A 17188-nucleotide genomic window follows, 5' to 3' on the forward strand; every position below is an offset into this window, starting at 1 on the left:
TCTCCTCCCCCTTCCTCTCTGAAATCAATAAAAATATATTTTTTAAAAATATATATATAACCCTAGTCAACATATAGGCACCCAATACAGGAAGACCAAATATATTTTAAAACCTTGGTGGACTTTAAGGGAGAGGTAGACAGCAATACAGTCATAGTAGGGGACTTTCCCACCCCACCTACGTCACTGGGTAGAACTTCCAAACAAGGAACAACAAGGAAACGGAGGCCTTAAATGATACATCAGATCAGTTGGATCTAATTGATATTTACAGAACATTTAATCCAAAAGTGACAGAATAAACATTCTTCTCAGGCACACATGAATCATTCTCAAAGATAGACCATATGTTAGGATACAAAATAAGCCTTAACAAATTCAAGAAGATTGAAATCATTTCAAGCTTCTTCTCAGATCACAATGGCATGCAACTAGACATCAACTACAATTTAAAAAAAAAATCTCAAACACATGGATGCTAAATTAAGCAATGGATGGATTACCAATGAGATCAAGGAAGAAGTAAACTTCCTGGAAACGGAAAATGAACACACAACAACCCAAAAGGAAATAATAAAGATTAGAGCACAAACAAACGACATAAAGATTTAAAAACAACCACAAAAAGAGCTGGCTCTCTGAAAAGATAAATAAGATTGATGAACCTTTTAGGCAAACTAATCTAGAAACAAAGAGGACCCAGATAAATAGAATCAGAAATAAAAGAGGCAAAGTAACAACTGACACAATAGAAATTCAAAGGATCGTGAGAAAATACTATGAACAACTATAAGCCAACAAGCTGGACAACCTGGAAGAAATGGAAAAATTTCCCAGAAATAATCTTCCAAAATTAAATCAGCAAGAATCAGAAAGCCTAAATAGGCCAATACCAACTGATGAAAATGAAGCCATAATCAAAAAAACTTCAGCGAACAAAAGTTCTGGCTTCCCAGGTAAGTTTTACCAAACATTCAAAGAACTAACAGCTATACTCCTCAAACTATTTCAAAATATCCCAGAAGAAGGAATACTTCCAAGATCCTTGTACAAGGCCAGCATTATCCTGATTCCAAAGCCAGACACTACAAAGAGAGAAAATTACAGGCCAACATCCCTGATGAACATAGATGCTGAAATCCTCAGCAAAATATTAGCAAAATGGATTTAGCAATACATTAAAAAGATCATATACTATGACCAAAGTGAGATTTATTCTGGGGATGCAAGGCTGGTGTTATATTCTCAAATCAAATGTGATACATCACATAAAATGAAGGGTAAAGGTTACATAATCATATTGATGCCAAAAAAGCATTTGACAAAATCAAGCACCCATTTTTGATAAAAACTCAGCAAAGAGAATCATAACATTATGAAGGCTATATACGACAAACGTACATACATCATACTCACTGGACAAAAACTGCAAGTTTCCCTAAAAACAAGACAGGAATGTCTGCTTTCACCACTCTGATTCAACATAGTACTGGAAGTCCTAGCCACAGCAATCAGACAAGAAGAAAAGGCATCTAAATTAGAAAAGTAAAATTGTCATTATCTGCAGATGATATTGTACATAGAAAATCCTAAAGACTCCATTTTATTTTTTATATATATTTTATTGATTTTTTACAGAGAGGAAGAGAGAGGGATAGAGAGCCAGAAACATCGATGAGAGAGAATCATCAATCAGCTGCCTCTTGCATACCCCCTACTGTGGATGTGCCCGCAACCCAGGTACATGCCCTTGACCGGAATCGAACCCAGGACCTTTCAGTCCACAGGCCGACGCTCTATCCACTGAGCCAAACTGGTTTCAGCTAAAGACTCCATTTTAAAAACTACTAGAATTACTAAGTGAATTTGGAAAAGTAGCAGGATACAAAATCAACATCCAGAAATTGATGGCATTTTTATGCACCAATAATAAGCAGATAAACTAAAAAAACAAACAAAACCCATTTACCATTGCAGCAACAACAACAACAAAAATACTTTGGAATAAACTTAACCAAGGAGGTAAAAGACCTATACTCAGAAAACAACAGGACATTGAAAAAAGAAATAGAGGAAGACCCTAACAGGTGGGAGCTTAGACCATGTTCATGGGCTGGAAGAATTAACATCATTAAAATGTCCATACTACCCAAAGCAATCTATAGAGTCAATGAAATTCCTATTAATATTAAAATACCAACAGCGTATTTCACAGATCTAGAACAAATATTCCAAAAATTTGTATGGAACCAAGAAAGACCCCGAATAGCTGCAGCAATGCTGAGAAGAACAAGGTTGGAGGGACCACCATATCAAATCTCAAACTATACCTCAAAGCCACTGTACTCAAAACTGCCTGGTACTGGCATAAGAACAGGCACATAGACCAATGGAACAGAAACCCCAGAAATTGACCCACATCTTTATGGTCCATTAATATTTGACAAAGCAGACAAGAGCATATACTGGAGTAAAGACAGACTCTTCAGTAAATGGTGTTGGGAAAATTGGACAGGTACATGGAAAAAGAAATGAAACCAGATAAACCAACTTACACTATACACAAAAATTCAAAATGAATAAAAGACTTAAATGTAGCCCAGCCAGTGTTGCTCAGTGGTTGAGCATTGACCTATAAACCAGGAGGTTATAGTTCGATTCCTGGTCAAGGCACATGCCCAGGTGGTGGGCTCAATCTTCTTGCAGTGAGGGGCGTGCAGGAGGCAGCCGATCAATGATTGTCATTATGTTTCTATCTCTCTCCCTCTCTCTTCCTCTCTGAAAGAGTAAGGGGAGACATCCAGAGAACCTTGCAGTAGTGCTTCTCGGGCTCCTGAGAGAGACCATCAGGAAGCTGGTTAGAAAGACAAGCCCAGGCAGCCCAGACCTGCCCGGTCAGAGTCCTGCCTGGTCAGGGTTGGGGGTGGACTCAGGACCCAGGTCTGAACAAGCTCTCTAGGTGGAGGCTACTCCTGCTTAAGTCTACAGCCACTATTGTTGGCAAGACCGGGTGCCCCAGACCCTGCTTGGTGGGCTGCAGTGGACATCCCGCTGACCAGGGGTGAGAGGAGGATAAATGTGTTAAGTTCTCATAGAAATAAAGTGATGCCTGGTCCTTACTAGTGTTGCTTTGTGACATGTTTGTTTTCATTTTTCAAAAGAATGAGGACCAAATAAATAAATCTAAAAAGATGGGGACCAGAGACATGCGTGTAAGGTCTTCTTAAATACCCTTTCTTGCATAAGAAAAAGTTAGCAACCCAATGCCAGTCCCCAAATGTGTCTTTGAAATCTTCCTAAGCCATGGAACCTGTAGCCCAGGAGTGCTGAGCCATGGGATAGAGACAAGGGCCTTGGAGTGTGTGAAGTAGTGGGGAGAGGGCTTGGACACCCCCCCAAGGGCAGGCGGGTCTGTGGAGTCGGTGGGGAATGCTCAGTGAATGTGAACGTGGAGAGGTGGCCTGGCCTGCACTCTGGGGAGCGGGATCTGGCAGGGCATTGGGTGGCAGGTGGAAAGGATTGATGAGCCGCAGGCTTTGGCTCAGGGAGGCACGCTGCTGTTTGCAACACCTTGGGAAGGTTGCCTTGAGCGTTTTCAACCAAGTAACACCACGAAAATCCCAATCCATCCTGCTCACAATCACAGCTGTCTGCCTGGCTGAGCACAACGCTTAAAACCTGACTCTTGCTGAAACCGGTTTGGCTCAGCAGATAGAGCGACGGCCTGCGGACTGAAAGGTCACAGGTTCGATTCCGGTCAAGGGCATGTACCTTGGTTGCGGGCACATCCGCAGTAGGGGGTGTGCAAGAGGCAGCTGATCAATGACTCCCTCTCATCGATGTTTCTAACTCTCTATCCCTCTCTCTTCCTCTCTGTAAAAAATCAATAAAATATATATTAAAAAAAAAAAAAAAACCTGACTCTTGCCCTGGCCACTGCTCAATGGTTAGAGTGCCTTGGGGCATGGGCAGGAGGCAACCAATCAATATATCTCACATTGATGTTTCTCTCCCTCCCTTACACTCTTTCATATATAAATATATATATATGTATATGTATATGTATATATGTATATGTATATATATGTGTGTGTGTGTGTATATATCGTATATATATATTTATTGATTGATTTTTTTGCAGAGAGGAAGAGAGAGGGATAGAGTCAGAAACATCAATGAAAGAGAATCATTGATCAGTTGCCTCTTACACACCCCCTACTGGTGATGTGCCTGCAACTAAGGTATATGCCCTTGACTGGAATCGAACCTGGGACCCTTCAGTCCACAGGCCGACACTCTCCAGGGGTCTTCAAACTATGGCCCGCGGGCCACATGCAGCCCCCAGGGGAGTCTGATCCTACCCGCCAGGTTTTTTGGGCAGTGAGCGCAGCCAAGGTGTTACAGTAGGAATTAGTAGTTCATATAGTCCGGCCCTCCAGCTCTCTGAGGGACCGTAATCTGGCCCCCACTTTAAAAAGTTTGAGGACCCCTGTCTGAGCCAAACCGGTTTCAGCTCATTGCTGTTTCTTTCTATCCCTCTCCCTTCCTCTCTCTCTAAAAATCAATAAAAACACATTAAAAATAAATAAAAGATACAGTAAACCACTATGTCCAGTTACTATAGGCTTCATTGGCCCTAGCCCTGTATACAGCCTGTACTTCCAACAAGACATTTATGCCTCTGACTTGTGTGTGTGCCCTGAGCCAGACTAGGATCCGATAGGGTGTGTAGCTGGCAGCACTGTGTCAGAGGCCTCGTCAAAGCAGGAAACCAGAACACCCGTGCAGGCCCCTTATGGAATCAGCTGTCAGGGGTCGGCAAACTCATTAGTCAACAGAGGCAAATATCAACAATACAATTGAAATTTCTTTTAAGAGCCAAATTTTTTAAACTTAAAACTTCTTCTAACACCACTTCTTCAAAATAGACTCTCCCAGGCCGTGGCAATTTGTGGAAGAGCCACACTCAAGGGGCCAAAGAGCCGCATGTGGCTCTAGAGCCGCACTTTGCCGACCACGGTTCTAGGTGCTGCTCAGCGGAGCCCAATCTAGTGGGTCCGTGGCTTCAACCTCCTAACGGTAGACCGTCCATAAAAGGGGAGCGGGGCAAGGTGACGGCTATGACCAAGGCAATGGTTTACGTGGGGCTGCCACCGGGAGTGTGTCTCTGGCACTGGAGAGTTTCTGCAGTTAGCACCTGAGGATATATTTTTATCCTCATCTGAGGATATATATTTAAAATATATTTGTATTGATTTCAAAAAGGAAGGGAGGGGGAGAGATAGAAACATCACTGATGAGAATCATTGACCTTGATCGGCGGCCTGCTGCACACACTCCTACTGGGGACTGAGCCTGAAACCCAGGTATGTGCCTGACTGGGACTGGAACCAATGACCTCTTGGTTCTTGGGTCAGTGCTCATCCACTGAACCGTATCAGCCAACCATATATATATATATATATATTTTTTAAATATATGTTTTTCATTTTTTTTTTTTTTAATAGAGAGGAAGCAGAAACATCGATCAGCTGCCTCCTGCACAACCAAGGCACATGCCTCTAACTGGAATCAAACCCAGGATCCCTCAGTCTGCAGGCTGACTTTCTATCCACTGAGTCAAACCGATCAGGGCTGTTTTTCACTTTAAAAAACATTTTTTTTAAATTGATTTCAGAGAGGAGAGGCGGGGGAAGAGATAGAAACATCAATGATGGGAATCATTGATTGGCTGCCTCCCGCACGCCCCCTATAGGGGATCAAGCTGGGGGCATGTGCCTTGTCCAGAATCCAAGGGTGACCTCCTGGTTCATGGGTTGATGCTCAACCACTGAGCAACACGGGGCAGGCCTGGCTGACTACACTTTATCTGCTGCGTGATCCTTTCCTGCATGAGCTCAGGCCCAGGAATCGTCCTGTGGAAGCTACCATCTCCTAGGAATCCTGAGCTGCGTGGCTCACCTTCCCTGTAAAGACTTCAAAGTAAACGGATGCAGGTTGTTGCTGAGGCCTGAGGCTTGCACCAACAGACACACACCACTGTGTTCTTCGTTTGGGGTTAACAGACGGGGAACAAGCTTCCCACCTCCCCGTGGAGGCTGCAGAACTCCAGTGAAAAAACATCCCTGTCATCCTGTCACCAGTGGGTTACACCAGGCTCCTCTCCTTTCCTTGTCGTGGGAAGGACAAGCTCGCAGAGCAATTAGCATGTAATATTTCGCAATTAGCATGCTTAATGGGATTCTGAGAAGCTCCCTGACATTTTCCTAAAAGCAGAAAGCACATCCCCGCCCACCCTTCAGAGAGCAGGGCCCGGTGTGTTCCGCCGCGCGCCGCTCCTCCCCGGAGCTGAATATGCACGCGCTGGCCTCTCCCCAGGCTCCGCTGGCAAATGCAGAAACTCGCTCTGAAAAGAGTTTTTCTTCTTCGGCAGCCATACGCTCCGGGCTCGGGGGATCTAACGGGAAATGGCTAAGTCCAGCCCCAGTCGCTGGGCGGAGATGGTCCTTTTCAAGTAAACAAAACCCCTCAGTGCGCCCCAGACAAGCCACACACTCGGCTCAAGTCCAACAGGAGCCCAATCTGGGGACAAGTGGAGAAATTGGTTTTCTCTCGCTCTTTGCGGGACAGAGCGGCCGCCAGCTCCCATCCCTCCGGCCCCGGCCCCGGGGTGCAGCGGGCGGTCTCCGCGCTGCAAACTCCGCGCTGAGCCGAGGTGTCATCTCAAGTTTCCCCTCCCGAGTCAGACCCCCTCCCGATCCCTCTGCGGCCGGGCACGGCCCTCGGTGCCACCCGGGTCCCGGGAAGGGAGCAGGGGCCCGCGGCTGCACCGCCCCGGCCGGCTCCGGACCGGGAGAGGGACCCCTTCCGCCCGCCCACCCCGCCCGGAGGCCAGACCGCAGCCGAGCTGCCCCGGCCGCGGCCCCACGTGGCCACCTCGGAGCGGGCCGCACTACCCTGCTGAGGCCGACAGACAGCCCGCCCCAGCCACTGGGCGCTGCCCTGCGGCGCGGTGGCCAATCAGAATGCGAGGAGCCCGGCGGGGGCGGTGCCTCTGAGCAGCCTCGCTCCCGCTCCCGCGCCGCCATTGGAGGGATCGGGCCCCGCCCCCGCCGCCGGGCCCCGCCCCCTTCGCTGTTAGGTTGCGGCGGGCGGCGGGCGGAGCTGGTCCCGTTGTGCCGCGGCGCCGCGCGGCCTGCAGTCCCGGGTCCGCGCCCCGCGCCGCCCGCCAGCGCGCCCGCCATGGAGCCCGGCCCCGACGGCCCCGCCGCCCCCGGCCCCGCCGCCATCCGCGAGGGCTGGTTCCGCGAGACGTGCAGCCTGTGGCCGGGCCAGGCCCTGTCCCTGCAGGTGGAGCAGCTGCTCCACCACCGGCGCTCGCGGTACCAGGATATCCTGGTCTTCCGCAGGTAGGACTCCCGCGGGCGACTCCCGCCGCCCGCCCTGCACCCCGCGGCCCCCGGCCCAGGCCGCCCACCCCCACGCGGACCCTCCGGGACTCCTGCCCCGGCCTCGGCCCGGCCCACCCCCTTCCTGCCGGACCCCCGCCCGCGCCCTTTACCTCCGCCGGCCGGGCCGCCCCGCCCGCCCCTCCTCCGGCAGAACTGTCACAAGTTCCCGCGAACTAGGCCAGCGCTCCCCCGTCCCCCTCCCGCCGGACATCCCGGCCTCCGGGCGGGGGCCCGCGATCCGGGCGGTCCGGTCCGCTACACCGCGGGGAGCCCGAGTCTGCGCCGCCCCGACGCGCCCGCCGGGCTCCACGTGTCAGCCTGGGCCACGTCAGAGTCGGACCCGAGCCCAACCTCGGCCCCCGCGCCGCCGGCCCGCCTGCCGCCCCGCCACGTGTCACCCCCAGGACACGGCCCCGGGCCCTCCGCGGGGCGGGGAGGTCTCCGCTCCCCCGGGGTTCGGGGAGGCCCGGGCCCTGACTGTCACCCCGCCTCGCCTGCAGCAAGAGCTACGGCAACGTGCTGGTGCTGGACGGGGTCATCCAGTGCACCGAGCGGGACGAGTTCTCCTACCAGGAGATGATAGCCAACCTGCCGCTCTGCAGCCACCCCAACCCGCGCAAGGTACCCGCCCCCCATTCAGCCCTGAGCGCAGGGATAGGAAAGCCCCCCTCAGGGCCCCCCTGGGCCGCGCTGGAGCCCACCGCCCCCCTGAGCCCAGTCAGCCCAGCGCTTCCCAAAGGGTGTCAGGGGAAGGGCCAGCGAGGACCAGGGTGGGGTGGGGGTGAGGGGGAGAGGGGCCCCCTTGGCAGGGCTGGGGGCTGAAGCTCGGGAGGGAGTTTTTGGGAAAGGGGCAGCCCAGGGCCAGTGCCTGGGAGGAGGAGGGGGTGATGAGGTCTGTCGGTAGAGGAGCCAGGCTCACCCTGGCTGGAGGTGATTTGGGGTGATTCTGGGTGAGTGCACCTGCCCGGGAGCCTGCCGGGGCCTGTCTGGCGGAAGGGGGGGGGGCTGGCGCCCGGCCGGGCCCTGACTGTTCCTCCCTCCCAGGTGCTGATCATCGGGGGCGGGGACGGCGGTGTCCTGCGGGAGGTGGTGAAGCATTCCTCCGTGGAGTCCGTGGTCCAGTGCGAGATTGACGAGGTGAGTGCCCCGGGCAGGGCCAGGGCCCGGGTGCGAGCGCCCGCTCCCACTGAACTGGCTGCGGAGCCCTGGGCAAGTCCCGTAATCTCTCTCCCAGGGACTTAGTGAGCAGTCGGTGCGCCATCGGTGCCGGTTCTTAGTAAGATGGGGTGCTGGTTTTTAAAAATATATATTTTATTCATTTTTTACAGAGAGGGAAGGAGAGGAATAGAGAGTTAGAAACGTCAATCAGCTGCCTCTTGCACACTCCCTACTGGGAATGTGCCCACAACCAAGGTACATGCCCTTGACCGGAATTGAACCTGGGACCTTCAGTCCGCAGACCGATGCTCTGTCCACTGAGCCAAACCAGTTAGGGCTGGGTGCTGGTTTTCAATTGAAGCCCCAGGCAAGGCCCAAGGACATGTGACCATGAGGGCGCCCAGCCTGTCCTTTGTGACTGTCCAGTGTGAGGCAGCCGTTGCTCAGGTGCTGGGGTGCCGTGTGCAGAGGCGGATCAGCGCCTGTTGGAGCTGATGCTCGACAGCGCAGGGCGATATGTGATACAGGCGTGAGGCCCGCAGCGGTCAGGGCAGGCCTCCGGGAAGAAGCTGCAGCCTGAATGAGAAGCATCGGCACATGGAGGCAGGGACCACGGAGGCAGGGACCGGCTCTCTGATGGGAGCTGGCATTCCGCCTCGGAAATGGCAAGAAACCCCCAGATGGGGCCCGTGGGTCTAGGGGGGAGCGTCCAGAGTGCCCCCGTTTTACAAATGTGGAAACCGGGGTTCCACGGAGCCAATGGCTGGCCCCAGGCTGCGGGGCCGTGAAAGGGTTAGACGGCTGGGAGTCCCGCTCAGCTCCAGCCCCGCCCGGCCTGATCCCGCCCGCCCGCCCGCCCCCTCCCAGGATGTCATCCAGGTCTCCAAGAAGTTCCTGCCCAGCATGGCCGTTGGCTACTCCAGCTCGAAGCTGACCCTGCACGTGGGCGACGGCTTCGAGTTCATGAAACAGAACCAGGACGCCTTCGACGTCATCATCACCGACTCCTCGGACCCCATGGGTACGCGAGGGGGGCCCGGGGCCCCACAGCGGCCACCTCAGGAGCCAGCCTCCCCCTGCTCCCCAGAACTAGCGCAGTCCCTTCCCTTCTCAGTTGTCACCCCCCTCCCCCTCAACAACAGCTCGGCAGAGCAGGGGGACCAGGCCACTCACTGCCCAAACTTCACAGTTGCTTGGGGACCAGCAGGGGATTGGGGCGCTGGCCTTGGCTCAGAGGCCCCAGGTACCTCTTCAGCCTCGTCTCTGCTCGGGACACGCCGGCATGGGGGTGGGGTAGGTTCCCCTTTAAATCCAGGCCCTGGTGGAGAGCCACCGGGCAGTGCCAGTGGAAACCCCCAGGAGAGGGTGCAAGTGCGCTTTCAGGGCTGGTTTCTGGGTGCCACAGGCCTGGGTTCAGGTCCCGGCTCCGGAGGCCTCAGCCAGCACGTGCTCATTGCCGGTCCCTCCCCCCGCAGGCCCCGCCGAGAGCCTCTTCAAGGAGTCCTACTACCAGCTCATGAAGACGGCCCTGAAGGAGGACGGGATCCTCTGCTGCCAGGGTGAGCGCCGCCCGGAGCAGCCAGAGGCGCTGAGCGGCGGGTGGGGGGGCGAGGGGAGGGGGCCGGCCGGCCGCCAACCGCTGCTGCCCCCCCAGGCGAGTGCCAGTGGCTGCACCTGGACCTCATCAAGGACATGCAGCACTTCTGCCGGTCGCTCTTCCCCGTGGTGCGCTACGCCTACTGCACCATCCCCACCTACCCCAGCGGCCAGATCGGCTTCATGCTGTGCAGCAAGAACCCGGTGAGCTGCTGGCGTCCTGGCCGGGGGCGGGGGCAGGGGCAGGCGGGCGCGGAGAGCACTCCCCTGACGCCCCCTCTCCTGCCCCCACTCAGAGCACCAACTTCCAGGAGCCGGTGCAGCTGCTGACGCAGAAGCAGGTGGAGCAGATGCAGCTGAGATACTACAACTCCGACGTGCACCGGGCAGCCTTCGTCCTGCCGGAGTTTGCCCGCAAGGTGAGCCCCGGGGGGTGCGGGGGCTGGAAGGGGAGACCCAGGGCTTCCTGGGGCGCCCGCCCCAGCCCCCAGGCGACCCGCTATCCTCCTGACCAGCCTCACGTCCCACCAGGCCCTGAACGATGTGAGCTGAGCCCAGATGCTGCTGCCGACACCAGCCTGGACCTCGGGCCAGGTGGCCTGGACAGGCCCCCAGCCGGCACCCCGACAACCGAGTGTTACAGCCCCAGGATGCCGCCCGCCCCGCGGGCGGACTGTCTGTCTGCGGTGTTCCGCTCCAAGCCTCTGCCAGCTGTGTACAGCCCCTCCGCCCCCTGTCACCCCCTCCCCAAACACATGTATTTATAGCAAACGTCCGCATCGTGTGTTCCCAGACCCTGGATGGGCCCAGGCAGGGGCCCAGCAGCCATTGCTGGCGTCTCTGTGCCGGGCTCCGAGCTGGACCCGTGTCTGACCCGCCTCTGTGACAGGCAGGCCTTGCCCTCCTGTGCAGCCCCGGACCAGCCCCTTGGCCACTGGCACCAGAGGCACAGCAGGCACCAAACTGCACTCCAGTCTCCCCGAGGAGCTGCCCACAGCCCTCTGCCCGCCCCACAGGCCCCACAGCGGGTGGTGACCGACCCCGGGGCCAGGGCTGTGGGGTGACAAGATGGAGGCGGGCTGTCCCAGCTGCGCTTTCTCCTGGGGCTTCCCGAGGTGCTGGTGGCCTGGGAGGACAGAGGTCCCAGCGGGGTGGGGCTGGAGGTGGCTCCAGAGGGTTTGGGTGCAGTTATGGGCCTGTTGGAAGCACATCCGCTGCCCTGACTTGGCTCAGGGTTCAGACTCGGGTTCCCACCCTGCCTGCCCCGCTCCCGGTGCCCTCTGGGAAATTCCTGGAAGCTCCCCAAAGTGTTGAGGTTGAGAAAGCAGGTGTGAGTGGCCGCTGGGGACCGTGCCCTCTCCATGGTGCTGAACGCCCTTCCAGCCGGTTCCCCGGGCGCCTCACCCCTCCCAAAGGCCCCGCTGAGACTGGTGTGGGGAGAGGAGTCACCACTGACTGCAGGGTGCGGACTCGGGGAGAGGGCCTGAGCCCACTCCCATCTCAGCCAGCATTCCAGAGGCGCTGCCAGAGGATGGGCTGCTGGGAAGCTTGGGGGCAGGGAGTGGGCCCAGCCTGGGGGTGTTGCTAGAACACTCCCAGCCACACCCACACCCCAGGCAGCTGCCTAGGGCCCATGCAGCAGGTTCTGGGACTGGAGTTCTGGGGGCGAGCCAGCATCCCGATTTTCAGCCAACTCCTGAGTAGCCCCAGGCCAGTCACTCATCCTCTGGGCTCCGCCAACCTGGGCCTCACCCCAGGAGCTCACTGGGCTCAGCACCGATGTGTGACCTTGGTCAGCAAGTCGGACCCCACACCCTCCGAATTTTGCCTTCCAGTCCCAGGACAGGCTTGACCCCCCTCTGCAGCCATAGCACACGCGCCCCAGGGTCTCCCACTCCGGGGGAGGCCCCGAGATCCCATCGGGCTCCTCTGGGCTGCAGTTTGTGCATCAAAGGAACACGCAGTGGCTGGTGCAAGCTGATCCACCAGGTCTAACTCCAACCTTAGTGCCACCGGTGGGGTGGGCACTGCTCTCCCTCCCCTCGCCCGCACAGGAGGACGAGCTGACCAGCTAGGAAGCAGGCTGGGGGGGACACGCCTGCCTCCCTGAGGGCAGTCCAGGGGGGAGGTGGACAGGGGGAGGGCCCATCTCAGAGGGCTCCAGCTGGGCCTGCGTCTCTGCTGCCTGGGTTACCCCACCTGCCAGACTCCACTGGGAATCCTGCCTCTGTCATCACTGAGCTCTGGAAGGCCGATGGCCTCAGGGCAGAGGACCAGGGAGCCAGCCGGGTGGTGGGAATGCCCCCCGTCCCCGGCAGCAGAAGTCTGCCTTGCCGTCCCTCCACTTCCCGGCTCTTAAACCCAAGTCCCCTGCACACGCACCCCTTGAGGGGTTTCCCGCTGGGTGGGCATCGCCTGCTGAAGCAGAAGCTGGGGGTTTGGTGAGGACACGACCTGAGTCCCCTAAAGTCCCAGAAGTCATGGTGAGGGACTGAGACCTGGTTTGTCCCAGGGAGATTAACCGGAATCCCATCTCAAAGTTTGAGGTTTAGTTCTCAGAGTCGGCGTGCCCCTGTGAGCGCCAGGCGGATCCTTAGGAGAAGCCGCAGCCCTGTGCCCACTTCCTCCCCAGAGGCAGGCCACCGGCCCCAGAGGCCGCTGGTCTCGGTGTTCACGCTGCGTCTGCCCAGCAGGCTGGGCCTGCTGTCCTACCTGGGCCTCCAGAGGGACGATGAGGTCATGCCTTTCCCTTCCCCGCTCCCCCTGCTCACACTCCGACAATTCCATGTGGCCTGGGTCAGCTCAGTGTCGGCTGCATGACGGCCATCGGCCGCTGAGGCAAGGAGTCAGGGTCACTTTCTCTCCTCCCGCAGCTTCCTTTTTCTCCCTCTGGAGGTTTTTTGGGGACTTTTTCCTATGCTTAGTTTGCAATATGTTTATCACTTGTTTAACCTCAGACTTTTTTTTTTTTTTAACCAATTCTCTAAAACTTTTAACACGTGGACACACACTTCATGAGGGTCTGAACAATATGCTAATCAATCCATTTTTGAATAGGCGATCTCAGTATTTTAGCCCCATTTTGACTTATAACTAATTTTTTATTATATTGAATGGGATATTCAGTAACTGGAAATACTAATACACACAATGTGCATTGCTTTATTAAAATGATTTGTACCATAATGTATATATCACTTTCATTTAGGGGAGAAAGAGCAATTACTAAAAAAAAAAATTGTTTTAAAAGATCTTCTGACTCAACAAGCGTCTGTCATTTTCCTCTTCCTGAAGGATCTGTCTAGAGCAGTGTTTCCCAACCTTCTCTCATGATGAGAATCACCTGGTGGAGTTGTTAAACCACAGATTCCTGAATCCCAACTAAGAAGTGCTAAACTAGAATTTTTGAGAACATATAGGTAAAATTGCATACCTAACTTAGTGCTCTGTATATAAAATCTGTCTTAGAGCACTAGTTAAGTATACAATTTTACCTATATGTTCCCAAAAATTCTAGTTTAGCACTTCTTAGTTGGGATTCAGGAATCTGTGTTTTAACAACTCCACCAGGTGATTCTCATCATGAGAGAAGGTTGGGAAACACTGGTCTAGAGGTTTCCGACTGCCCCTAACGGGATTCCCTATCGGAGCGCTGTGTCTGGGACCCCATGACTTCCTTTCTTATTTGCTCCCTCGTTTTGATGGGGCATATCCTAGAGCAGCTTTCCGAGGGGGGACAATTGGATGCAAATCTGTAAAACTCTGACATGCATGAGAAGGTCTATTCCGTCATGTGTGATGGGTGGGAACAGAAGACTTAGAAATAATCTTCCTTCAGCATTTTGAGATGTGCTCTTTTCCATTTTTATTTTTTAAAATACTTTCCTTTTTATCTTTTTAGTCCTCACCCAGGGATATTTTTCCATTGGTTTTTAGAGAGGGGGGGAGACAGAAACATTGATCTGAGAGCATTGATGCTGGTGCCTCCTGCACCAGCCCTGACCAGGGCCGCAGTGTGGTGGAGCCAGCAACCAAGGTACTTGCCCTTGACTGGAATCAAACCCGGGACCCTTCTATCCACTGAGCCAAACCCATTAAGGCCCATTTTTATTTATTATGTTTAAGTTCTTTATTCCCGGTAGGCATGGCTCAGTGGTTGAACATTGACCTATGAAGCAGAAGGTCATGGTTTGGTTCCCAGTCAGGGCACATGCCCGGTTTGCAGGCTCAGTACTCAGTGTGAGGCATGCAGGAGGCAGCTGATCAATAATTCTCTCTCATCGTTCTCTCTCCCCCCCCCCACCCCACTTTTTAAAATTTTTTTTATTTTTAAAAAAATATATTTTATTGATTTTTGTACAGAGAGGAAGGGAGAGAGATAGTTAGAAACATCGATGAGAGTCATCGATCAGCTGCCTCCTGCACACCCCCTACTGGGGATATGCCCGCAACCAAGGTACATGCCTTTGACCGGAATCGAACCCAGGACCCTTCAGTCCCCAAGACAACGCTCTATCCATTGAGCCAAACCAGTTCCCACTTTTATCCCTCTTCTTCTCCCCGCTTCAACTATGAAATACACAAATATATTTTAATATTTTTATTGATTTCAGAGAGGAAAGGGGGCCTCTTTTCTGTTTTGATTAGTCATCCATTGCTGCCTTTGAAATGAGCCCCGGGCCCAGTGGGGCTCTCGGGAGCGTGACGCTGTGTCCTTGCTCTTTCCCAGACGTGCGTCTTCACTTTCCCCTCCTGGACTCTGAGGGTCTCCGTGAAACTGGCAACCAGGGAAGCAAGGGGCAGCCGCAGCTCGTCCCAGGCTTGTCTGCTGCTCCATCTCCAAGGCCCCTTTTCTCTGACTGCAGGGAGCTGACAGCAGCCTAACCTTGGCTCCCTTCTTTCCGGTAACATTTCTAGGGTCCCAAAGCAGAGCCCGCCTCTGGTCTCTCCTGCTGCTGCTTCTGTCCGAAGCCCTTCCTTGGTTTCACTGTCCCAGCTTTAATAAATGTTCTCTCAAAATTAAAATCCATATATAAAAGCCAAGGGACCGGAATGCTGGAACGACCAGAATGACCGGTCGCTGTGATGCACACTGCAGCCGGCCAACCGCCCGATGGGGGTGGGGTGGGAGCGGCTCCTTGCCCTGGCGGCCCGGCCAGGTTGGGGGCGGGGCCGGTGGCCACCTCCCACATCGCCCCCAGCCTGATTGGGGTGGGCCGGCCAGACTCCACCGTGCACGAGTTCCTCCTGCACCAGGCCTCAATAAATAAACAGTATCTTGTTCTTTTTTCTCTTTTTTTTCCTTTGAAGGTAATAATGATTGTTTTGCTTGGGTTTGGGTCATTTTCTTTCTTTCTTTCTTTCTTTCTTTCTTTCTTTCTTTTAAATATATTTTATCGATTTTTTACAGAGAGGAAGGGAGAAGGATAGAGAGTTAGAAACATCGATGTGAGAGAAACATCGATCAGCTGCCTCTTGCACACCTCCTACTGGTGATGTGCCCGCAACCAAGGTACATGCCCTTGACCGGAATCGAACCTGGGACCTTTCAGTCCGCAGGCCGACGCTCTATCCCCTGAGCCAAACTGGTTTCAGCTGGGTCATTTTCTTTAAAAAATAAATAAATATATATATGTGTGTGTGTGTGTGTGTATATGTGTGTGTGTGTTTATATGTATACGTATACGTATATGTATATATACTAGAGGTCCGGTGCATGATATTTGTGCACTGGGGGGTTGGGTTTCCTCTGCCCAGCCTGCACACTTTCACAGTCCAGGAGCCCTCAGGGGACATCTGACTGATGTCTGACTGATGGGGAGCAGACCTGAGCCACAGTTGGACATCCTTAGGGCTGCTGTGGAGGTGGCTGCTCCACTGGCCATCCATCAGCTGAGCCATCAGCCCAGCCTGTGGCTGAGTGGCACTCCCCTGTGGGAGCGCACTGACCACCAGGGGGCAGCTCCTGCATTGAGCATCTGCCCCCTGGTGGTCAGTGCACATCATAGCGACCGGTTGTTCCACCATTTGGTTGATTTGCATATTACCCTTTTATTATATAGGATTTTTACAAATATATTTTTGCCGAAACTGGTTTGGCTCAGTGGATAGAGCATCGGCCTGCGGACTAAAAGGTCTTGGGGTCAATTTTGGTCAAGGGCATGTACCTTGGTTGTGCAGGAGGAGGCTGGTCGATGTTTCTCTCTCATCAATGTTTCTAGCTCTCTATCCCTCTCCCTTCCTCTCTGAAAAAAAAAATCAATTATAATTTCAGAGAGGAAGAAACATCAATGGTGAGAAAGACATAATTGATTAGTTGCCTTCTGCACGCTTCCCCAACACCCGCTAATGGGGATCGAGCCTGCAACCTGGGCATGTGCCCTTGACTAGAATCAAACCTGGGACCCTTCAGTCCACAGGCCGATGCTCTGTTGAGCCAAACCAGCTAGGGCTTAAATATATTTTTTATTGATTTTAGAGAAACGGGGGGTGGGGGTGGGGGGGGGTGGGTGGGTGAGAGACATCAATGATGAGAATCATCGATCAGCTGCCTCCTGCACACCCCACGCTGGGGATGGAGCCCGTACAGCCTGGGCCTGGGTTCCGACTGGGAATCAAACTGTGACCTCCTGGGTCATGAACCTCCTGGCTCATAGGTCGACGCTCAACCACTGAGCCATGCCATTCAGGCAGGGGGCATTTTCTCCCTGCTTGGTTTCTGCATTCTTCAGTTGGTTGATTTTTATTATTTATTTATTTATTTATTTATAAATATATTTTATTGATTTTTTTACCGGAGATGTGCCCGCAACCAACGTACATGCCCCTGACCGGAATTGAACCTGGGACCTTTCAGTCTGCAGACCGACGCTCTACCACTGAGCCAAACCGGTTTCGGCAGTTGGTTGATTTTAAAAAATCTCTCTCACATTTGCGGTATTCCCGGGGTAACCCTTGAATGCTCTGCTCACTGGTCAGCGTGG

At 53.8% G+C, this 17188-nt stretch overlaps 1 protein-coding gene and 1 long non-coding RNA gene across 2 annotated transcripts; one reads left to right on the forward strand and one right to left on the reverse strand.

The window, feature by feature from the left end:
• Positions 1-7149: 7149 nt before the first annotated feature.
• Positions 7150-10976, forward strand: SRM (spermidine synthase). The gene is made up of 8 exons (XM_084875373.1): positions 7150-7409; positions 7952-8072; positions 8496-8588; positions 9477-9630; positions 10085-10168; positions 10264-10409; positions 10502-10624; positions 10737-10976. The coding sequence occupies exons 1-8, from the start codon at positions 7243-7245 to the stop codon at positions 10755-10757; spliced, it is 909 nt and encodes a 302-aa protein (XP_084731499.1). The 5' UTR covers positions 7150-7242; the 3' UTR covers positions 10758-10976.
• A 2137-nt stretch (positions 10977-13113) lies between these two features.
• On the reverse strand, positions 13114-14493 carry LOC311618144. The gene is made up of 2 exons (XR_014794247.1): positions 13810-14493; positions 13114-13502 (listed from the first exon to the last, which is right to left on the reverse strand). It is a non-coding gene; the product is annotated as an uncharacterized lncRNA (long non-coding RNA).
• Between the last annotated feature and the right edge of the window lie 2695 nt (positions 14494-17188).

Source organism: Pipistrellus hanaki, assembly GCF_964339955.1.
Source record: "Pipistrellus hanaki genome assembly, chromosome: 2".
Taxonomy (NCBI): Eukaryota; Metazoa; Chordata; class Mammalia; order Chiroptera; family Vespertilionidae; genus Pipistrellus; species Pipistrellus hanaki.